Here is a 10,178-nt window from a genome sequence, read left to right as displayed (position 1 = left end):
CACTGAACAAGAGCTTCTCACTTATTCGGTTCGTTTAATGACCTTGCACGAGTTCTAAATGTATTAAAGCATTTCATGTCAAAGGCAAAGTCTCTTGAGCTACAGTACATACATCTTTGTTTTTTTGCCCATATTTTATCTTTTTAATATATTAAGAGCACTGGGTCTTAATTAGTTTGAGGTGTTCTGTTTCATTTCATCCTGCAAACTGATTCAAATGGATAGTTCTACCAAAAATTACAATTTTGGCATCACAACATTTTGTCATCATTTACTCACCCTCCAAACCGGTTTAAACTCTACCACCTTTCAAAAATGTGTGGTCAGTAAGATTATTATTTTATTTTTTTTTTGTTTGTTTTTGAAAGAAGTCTCTTATGACTTCTGCATTTATTTGATCACACAGTAATACAGTTAAACAGTAATATTGTGAAATATTATTATGGTTTAAAAGAACTGTTGTCTATTTTAAAATATATTTTAAAATCTAGTTTATTCCTGTGATGTCAAAGCTGAATTTTCAGCATCATTACTCTAGTATTCAGTGTCACATGATCCTTCAGAAATCATTAAAATATGCTGAGTTTCTGCTTAAGAAACATATTTCTTTTAAAAAAAAACTTACTGACAAAAAAAACCTTTTAAACAGTAGTGCATATATAATAAACTGGAGCTTTCAAGCTTTAAAAAGGGTGTAAAAACACCATAAAAGTATTATAAAAGCTGTTATGGAAAATGAGTAAACAGCAACCAGCACATTCTTCTAAATATCTTCTTTTATGCTCCACAGAAGAAAGAAAGTCATACAGGTTTGGAACAATGTTAGGGTGAGTAAATGATGACCAAATTTTAATTTTTGGATGAACAAATCCTTTGAAGACATACTCATCATCAGAAGAGCAAGGTTGGTTTCACCAAGGTCCTCCTCCTCAGTCCCATCTGAAGTCATGACCCACCATTTCATAAAATTTCACATTAAATGGCCTATAAAATTCTCTAAGCTGCTCAATGACTTCCTGGTCAATCTGAACGTGAGTTCTGCCCTTGGACTTGCCCAGGCAGCGGGGCTGGCTGCTGCTTTCCGGCTTCTTCAGGCACGGGAAGCCTTTTGTTCGGTTGAAGTAGAAGTGCTTGTCTGTGATGATACGTTTGAGCCCCAGGAAGTCCTGCACCCGGCCCAGCTCTCCGGCCGGATCCGTGATGAGCCGCTCCCCGCTGACGAAATGAATCTGTGACAGACGGAAGTATTGCAGCCAGTTCTCCAGGTGTAGGATGTACATGCCTATGCGGATGGCGTTCCAGGAGGTGTCCACGATGCCTTGACTCCTGTTCTTGAATGCTAGTTCCTCAAAAGAGGGGATGTCGGGCTTCTTTGACAGGGTCTGTGTGTAGTCGGAGATCGCCCTCGTGACCGGGTTTCGCACTACAACAATCAGCTTTGTTTCACGAGACATGTTCGAGATGCGTCGCGGTGCCTCCCGTGTCACAAAGTAACTCGGCGTTTTCTCCATGGTGATTTGGCTGTCCAAAGTCCGTGGCATAAGGCCCCTGTGAAAACAGAAATATTAATCAAAATGAATGGAATAGCATGGGTAAGGTTCATGATGGTGGCTTTTCACTTCAGCCACCTACACTAATATTGGCACCTTTGGTAAATATGAGCAAAACAATAATAAAAAAAAGTATTACAATTCAGCATGGAACTCTCTACTAATGTCCCTACAGACATGAATGATACATCAAATTGTTGGGGTGTGCTATTGCTTTTCCAAGCAGTCTGGCAAACAATAAAATAAGGGGGGGGGGGGGGTATCTATAGATATACATTGAAGGATGAACCTCTCTTTTGACTTGAGTAAGCAAGCATCTTGCAACCACAGTCACATTTCCTCAGAACATGTTAAAATGTATTAAATTTATTTGGTGAAACTACAACACTGCTATTTTCTTTTCACAGCCTTGTGAGGAAATAGTGAGATAGCTTGTGTAGTGTGGTCACCACTCAGATTAGTGTAGACTCCAGCATGACAAATAGGAATTCAGTTACAGAAAGTGACAAAATAATCAGAGCTCCCACATGAGGTTTTAATACTCGCAGCCAGTATTTCCAGTCTCTTATCTCCTGGGTGAGTGTGATGCTGAAGGGTATGGGGAAATTATCAAATCTCAGGCACATCCTTTACTCCTGCTCATAAATCACCATCACCTGCATTACAGATGCACAATAGAGAGAAAGGCTTTGGCAAATCTGGGACATGCGAAATAGGTCATTATTTTCTCAAGTTTCTTCATGAAACCATCGAGTCCAACTTTAGAGTTGTTCTGAATTGAACTGATGAACTACATAAGGTGATATCCACTCGGTCACAGCTCTGTTGTTGTAGCAGATAGCTGGCTGCCCTGTCAACCTCTTTGAAGGAGTAAGCGTATTAATATTGCCGTAAGCAAGTTTTATGGAATGACACGCAGAAAACTTCCCTCTTACCTAACAGATATCAGGTGTCTTGAGAAATCACACTCATTTCTGTGATAGCCCTATAGGCAGAAAAACTGCTATCTGAATGTAGGATGTTACTGTTTAGCGAGACAAAATGCTCTGAAGTCATTTTTAGTGCTAACACGTCTATACATGGATTTTTCGAAAGAGGGGACAGTATAATTCAGTGGTGCAAGATAGCAAAATGGCTAATATTGGTAATAGCACCTTTAAGTCGGAATGAAATGGGAATTGACCCTATATATTTTCTAAATGGATGTTATTGATCTTGATGTGAACGATTCATATACATTAAAAAAAAAAATAGTCCAGAAATTTTAATTAAAATATAATAAATGCATCTTCCGGTAAAATGACAGCCTTCTCTCTGCTGAGGTATGCCGGATGGTATGCCATTTTGTCCACTTAAACTCAAACCTTTTTCCAATCATTTTGTCATCTTAAACCCGCCTCTTTCTCAATCATTTTGTCCTCTTAAACGCGCCCTTTTTATTCAATCATTTTGTCCTCTTAAACCCGCCTCTTTCTCAATCATTTTGTCCGCATAAACCCGCCTTTTCTCCAATCATTTTGTCCTCTTAAACCCGCCCTTTCTCAATCATTTTGTCCTCTTAAACCCGCCTCTTTCTCAATCATTTTGTCCTCTTAAACCCGCCTCTTTCTCAATCATTTTGTCCTCTTAAACCCGCCTCTTTCTCAATCATTTTGTCCTCATAAACCCGCCTTTTCTCAATCATTTTGTCCTCTTAAACCCGCCTTTTCTCCAATCATTTTGTCCTCTTAAACCCGCCCTTTCTCAATCATTTTGTCCTCTTAAACCCGCCTCTTTCTCAATCATTTTGTCCTCTTAAACCCGCCCTATCTCAATCATTTTGTCTTCTTAAACCCGCCCTTTCTCAATCATTTTGTCTCTTAAACCCGCCCTTTCTCCAATCATTTTGTCCTCTTAAACCCGCCCTTTCTCAATCATTTTGTCCTCTTAAACCCGCCCTTTCTCCAATCATTTTGTCTTCTTAAACCCGCCCTTTCTCAATCATTTTGTCCTCTTAAACCCGCCCTTTCTCAATCATTTTGTCCTCATTAAACCCGCCTCTTTCTCAATCATTTTGTCCGCATAAACCCGCCTTTTCTCCAATCATTTTGTCCTCTTAAACCCGCCTTTCTCAATCATTTTGTCCTCTTAAACCCGCCCTTTCTCAATCATTTTGTCCTCTTAAACCCGCCTCTTTCTCAATCATTTTGTCCTCTTAAACCCGCCTCTTTCTCAATCATTTTGTCCTCTTAAACCCGCCTCTTTCTCAATCATTTTGTCCTCATAAACCCGCCTTTTCTCCAATCATTTTGTCCTCTTAAACCCGCCCTTTCTCAATCATTTTGTCCTCTTAAACCCGCCTCTTTCTCAATCATTTTGTCCTCTTAAACCCGCCCTTTCTCAATCATTTTGTCTTCTTAAACCCGCCCTTTCTCCAATCATTTTGTCTTCTTAAACCCGCCCTTTCTCAATCATTTTGTCCTCTTAAACCCGCCCTTTCTCAATCATTTTGTCCTCTTAAACCCCCTTTCTCAATCATTTTGTCCTCTTAAACCCGTCTTTCTCAATCATTTTGTCCTCTTAAACCCGCCCTTTCTCCAATCATTTTGTCCTCTTAAACCCGCCCTTTCTCCAATCATTTTGTCCTCTTAAACCCCCTCCCTTTCTCCAATCATTTTGTCCTCTTAAACACACCTCTTTCTCAATCATTTTGTCCTCTTAAACCCACCCTTTCTCCAATCATTTTGTCTTCTTAAACACACCTCTTTCTCAATCATTTTGTCCTCTTAAACCCGCCCTTTCTCCAATCATTTTGTCTTCTTAAACCCGCCTCTTTCTCAATCATTTTGTCCTCTTAAACACGCCTCTTTCTCAATCATTTTGTCCTCTTAAACCCGCCCTTTCTCCAATCATTTTGTCTTCTTAAACCCGCCCTTTCTCCAATCATTTTGTCCTCTTAAACCCGCCCTTTCTCCAATCATTTTGTCCTCTTAAACCCGCCCTTTCTCCAATCATTTTGTCCTCTTAAACACACCTCTTTCTCAATCATTTTGTCCTCTTAAACCCGCCCTTTCTCAATCATTTTGTCCTCTTAAACCCGCCTCTTTCTCAATCATTTTGTCCTCTTAAACCCGCATCTTTCTCAATCATTTTGTCCTCTTAAACCTGCCTCTTTCTCAATCATTTTGTCCGCATAAACCCGCCTTTTCTCCAATCATTTTGTCCTCTTAAACCCGCCCTTTCTCAATCATTTTGTCCTCTTAAACCCGCCTCTTTCTCAATCATTTTGTCCTCTTAAACCCGCCCTTTCTCCAATCATTTTGTCTTCTTAAACCCGCCCTTTCTCAATCATTTTGTCTTCTTAAACCCGCCCTTTCTCAATCATTTTGTCCTCTTAAACCCGCCCTTTCTCAATCATTTTGTCCTCTTAAACCCGCCCTTTCTCCAATCATTTTGTCTTCTTAAACCCGCCCTTTCTCAATCATTTTGTCTTCTTAAACCCGCCCTTTCTCAATCATTTTGTCTTCTTAAACCCGCCCTTTCTCAATCATTTTGTCCTCTTAAACCCGCCCTTTCTCAATCATTTTGTCCTCTTAAACCCCCCTTTTTCTCCAATCATTTTGTCCTCTTAAACCCGCCCTTTCTCCAATCATTTTGTCCTCTTAAACCCCCCCTTCTCCAATCATTTTGTCCTCTTAAACACACCTCTTTCTCAATCATTTTGTCCTCTTAAACCCGCCCTTTCTCCAATCATTTTGTCTTCTTAAACCCGCCTCTTTCTCAATCATTTTGTCCTCTTAAACACGCCTCTTTCTCAATCATTTTGTCCTCTTAAACCCGCCCTTTCTCAATCATTTTGTCCTCTTAAACCCGCCCTTTCTCAATCATTTTGTCCTCTTAAACACGCCTCTTTCTCAATCATTTTGTCCTCTTAAACCCGCCTTTTCTCCAATCATTTTGTCTTCTTAAACCCGCCCTTTCTCCAATCATTTTGTCCTCTTAAACCCGCCCTTTCTCAATCATTTTGTCCTCTTAAACCCGCCCTTTCTCAATCATTTTGTCCTCTTAAACCCGCCCTTTCTCAATCATTTTGTCCGCTTAAACACGCCTCTTTCTCAATCATTTTGTCCTCTTAAACCCGCCCTTTCTCCAATCATTTTGTCTTCTTAAACCCGCCCTTTCTCCAATCATTTTGTCCTCTTAAACCCGCCCTTTCTCCAATCATTTTGTCCTCTTAAACCCGCCCTTTCTCCAATCATTTTGTCCTCTTAAACACACCTCTTTCTCAATCATTTTGTCCTCTTAAACCCATCCTTTCTCCAATCATTTTGTCTTCTTAAACACACCTCTTTCTCAATCATTTTGTCCTCTTAAACCCGCCCTTTCTCCAATCATTTTGTCTTCTTAAACCCGCCTCTTTCTCAATCATTTTGTCCTCTTAAACACGCCTCTTTCTCAATCATTTTGTCCTCTTAAACCCGCCCTTTCTCCAATCATTTTGTCTTCTTAAACCCGCCCTTTCTCCAATCATTTTGTCCTCTTAAACCCGCCCTTTCTCAATAATTTTGTCCTCTTAAACCCGCCCTTTCTCAATCATTTTGTCCTCTTAAACCTGCCTCTTTCTCCAATCATTTTGTCCTCTTAAACCCGCCCTTTCTCCAATCATTTTGTCCTCTTAAACACACCTCTTTCTCAATCATTTTGTCCTCTTAAACCCGCCCTTTCTCCAATCATTTTGTCTTCTTAAACCCGCCTCTTTCTCAATCATTTTGTCCTCTTAAACACGCCTCTTTCTCAATCATTTTGTCTTCTTAAACCCGCCCTTTCTCCAATCATTTTGTCCTCTTAAACCCGCCCTTTCTCAATCATTTTGTCCTCTTAAACCCGCCCTTTCTCAATCATTTTGTCCTCTTAAACACGCCTCTTTCTCAATCATTTTGTCCTCTTAAACCCGCCCTTTCTCCAATCATTTTGTCCTCTTAAACCCGCCCTTTCTCCAATCATTTTGTCCTCTTAAACCCGCCCTTTCTCAATCATTTTGTCCTCTTAAACCCGCCCTTTCTCAATCATTTTGTCCTCTTAAACCCGCCTCTTTCTCAATCATTTTGTCCGCTTAAACCCGCCTCTTTCTCAATCATTTTGTCTTCTTAAACCCGCCTCTTTCTCAATCATTTTGTCCTCTTAAACCCGCCCTTTCTCCAATAATTTTGTCCTCTTAAACCCGCCCTTTCTCCAATCATTTGCCACGTTGCGTCGGGGCGGAGATGAAAACGGAGACGTGAAGTCAGACACTTTCTGCTTCCCGTAGTGATGCTCGCGCTGCATTTGCATACTTTATCACAGCTTAAGTGAAATAAAAGCAATATTTGTCAAATACACAGATGTTTCAGAGGCATTTCATTCAGCACTTTATGTATTGCTTAATACTCCGTCTGTTTGTACAAGCATTAATAAAGTTTAACATAAGCATATACTATTTAAATAACAAAAAGTGGGGTCTACGTTTTTATCAGTTTTATTGATAAACATGACACAATATAACATTGAGACTACAAGAAAGAGTTTTTACTGTTAAAAAATACAGATTTGTGAGCATTAGTAGAACTGAAGAATAAACATGAAATAAACACGAAACACACGTGATTGTTGTCATGTGTTGAATCCTGACAATCATGAAACAGCTCGTGCAGCCGCTCTGGAGAAGCTGTGCTGGCTGACTCAGCCGACTACTCTCGAATCACTCTCGCGGTACTTTGATGCCATGTGTCACAGTCATGTGGCATTGGCGCTGTCTCAAGTTGGACAGAATTTCTAATCTGCATGCACTGCTTCAAGTCAGCCGCCGATCGGTCTGCACAGCGTTGCATGAAATCGAACAAGTCTAAAGTCCACTTGAACTCACCCATTTCTCCAATCATTTTGTCCACTTAAACCTGCCCCTTCCTCCAATCATTTTGGTTGCTTAAACTCACCCTTTTCTGTAATCATTTTATCAGCTTTTTTATCATTTTGTCACCCTTTCATACAGTCAGCTGATTCTGTCACATTGCGACAAAAAAAAAAAAAAAAAAAAAAAAAACTGTATATTTTGACAGCTTGAGGCTGACGCTGGATGCGACAAAACGACTATTCCAAATCCATTTGTTCTTCGTGTCAGAAGTAGCATGAGAGCTTGAAGTCCGTCAGAAATAGAACGGAGCATCGGTCTGTTGTCTGGATTTTGTTGTGTTGCATCGCATCTAGTGTAGACACCATCACTGATTATAATGGTTTTTATTTGCTTTTGTCGCATTGCACCGCTTGCGTCTGGTGTGCACGGTGTAAAGGTCCAACCCGATCTCACAAGAAAATGTGGGGGATTTGTACGGAAATGTATGATTTTTAGGAAAAAAAAAAAGTAAACATGAAGTTCCACCTCTAAATATAACCATCACTGGGATGTAAACAGATTGTATGAAAACTTGATATCAAATGATATCGTAAGAACTGACAGGAATTAGCCAGCAATTTGCCAAAATGTAAAATAGTTACAGATTGTCATGAGATTGTGTTGAAATGCCCTACTGAAATATTTTTTTTCACTCATATTTACACAAATATGTTGGATCTGTGTCATAGCAATTAATGCACAATGAGACATGGTGCTTGTTTTAATACTTTGAGATATGAGCTCAAACCTGGATTTCCCAATTCTGTTCCTTTGCTTTATCAGCATAATTTCCTGTCCTTTCTCCCTCACTGAATCAATTTGGCAAACAGGCTAAATAAATAATAACATATATAAACGAAACATATGCTGTATGTTATATTTAACACACAAGCTCCCTGCTAATGTACTTTATATGTGACCCTGGACCACAAAACGAGTCATAAGGGTCAATTGTGATTTACACATAATCTGAAAGCTGAATAAATAAGCTTTCCATTGATGTTTGGTTTGTTAGGATAGGACAATATTTGGCAGAGATACAACTATTTGAATATCTGGAATCTGAGGGTGCAAAAAAATCTAAATATTGAGAAAATCGCCTTTAAAGTTGTCCAAATAAAGTCCTTAGCAATGCATATTACTTACAAAGATAAATTTTTGGCAAGAAACATGATCTTTACTTAATATCCTAATGATTTTTGGCATAAAAGAAAAATCATTAATTTTGACCCATACAATGTATTGTTGGCTATTGCTACAAATATACCCGTGCGACTTATGACTGGTTTTGTGGTCACATATGATCGATCAAGTAAACTTGTAAGATATCAACATTAGTTGATATTGAGATTTTTGCTACATTTACAAATCCTTTATATTTTTCCCTGAGACGATATTAAACCAGAGCTATAAATGAACTTTTTATGTGATTACATCAGCGTTCATCCATTAAATTGAGAATTACAGCTATAAGACAGGATTAGTGAGGTTTAAGAATTTAAATCTTAATGAAAGACTGTAATAAAGATGAAAATTTTATTGACCGTCTTATTGTATGGAACACAGGGGTCAGAGAATAACCTCGAGTTTCCACCAGCTTCAGACTCATCCGCGATTCATAATGGGCTATCCTAAAGCAGGAGTTGCTATACTTTACCTCCATAGTCCTGAAAATATTGATCCATTTAGCTTGATTTATAAATGGTGCACTGCTGTCCAGGGTGTCTCTGTTAGCCTTAGAGGTTCAGGGCCAGAGGCAGCCATTAATCTTGCATACGGTGCAATGGAGCTTCACCCACTAAACAACTTTATTGTGTGTCTGAATGCATAGCACCAATCACACCCTGACGCAATGCATACTTCAGTTACACAATCAAACGTGTATTTCTTTCCAGACGTCCATCAAAAATGCACTCACAAAAAAAAAAAAATATATATTTTTTTCTGAATCTGTCATATTGAAGTTGTAGCACCAGCCTTCATTTTCCTTGCAAATTGTAATATTTCATGCATCACTAAGGAAGAATTTATGGTTTATTCAACTGAAATGAAGGGCACTATAATTTTCCTCACTGAATGAAAATTATTATGTGAATATTTTTGTGAAATTATTATTAAATTGCATGGAAAAGGCATTTCTTTCAAATTGCGTGTCCAAGATTTCGGTCCAAGCTGTAAATTTATTTTGTCTTTGCGCCTTTGCCTACCTCTGTACTTGCAGTTTAATTAATTGCGTTTGCAAGAATCAAAAGATGCCATGAATTTGCCATTCTGCCTGTTATCACATCACCAATGTGTCTCTCATCTGCTGTCTTGAGACAGGGGCTGGCAGGTGCTCTGTTGCTTGCATAAGAGTCTGGTCTTTTAGAAGAAAATTAATTTTGTGAGAAGAGTGAAGTCTAAGTTAGCTGAAAGCTGGAATAGAGAGGTGCTAATTGCAAAGTGGTGCACAGAAGCGTACTGTTGGGTCCACTGAAGAATAGCCAGTGAAGTAGCCATAAGTGGAAAAAGTTCTTGGCACTTTGTAAAACATTTTCTGAAAGCTTTGATTTTTGTGGCTAATGCAGAAATAAAACTAGATGGTAACAAGAAATAAATGTAAAACTGAATTTAAAGTAAAGTCCTGTTAGAGCTTCCCTTAATTTTCACTATTTAAGAAGATCAAAATGAAACCTGTAGAAAGCTGCTTGTTAGTATTTTTATTTATCTCAATGGTGCAG

General features: G+C 38.8%; 1 protein-coding gene across 1 annotated transcript in view; it reads right to left on the bottom strand.

The window, feature by feature from the left end:
- Window positions 1-467: 467 nt before the first annotated feature.
- Window positions 468-10,178, bottom strand: part of hs3st2 (heparan sulfate (glucosamine) 3-O-sulfotransferase 2) — a 36,879-nt gene continuing 27,168 nt past the window's right edge. Inside the window, exon 2 of the mRNA XM_048193445.1 lies at window positions 468-1,548. Coding sequence (XP_048049402.1) covers window positions 930-1,548 — 619 coding nt within the window. The 3' untranslated portion in view covers window positions 468-929. The remainder of the gene's footprint in view (window positions 1,549-10,178) is intronic.

Source organism: Megalobrama amblycephala, linkage group LG1 (assembly GCF_018812025.1).
Source record: "Megalobrama amblycephala isolate DHTTF-2021 linkage group LG1, ASM1881202v1, whole genome shotgun sequence".
Lineage (NCBI taxonomy): Eukaryota > Metazoa > Chordata > Actinopteri > Cypriniformes > Xenocyprididae > Megalobrama > Megalobrama amblycephala.
The sequence above is the reverse complement of the archived record's forward strand: the minus strand, read 5'-3'. Positions and strand labels throughout refer to the sequence as shown.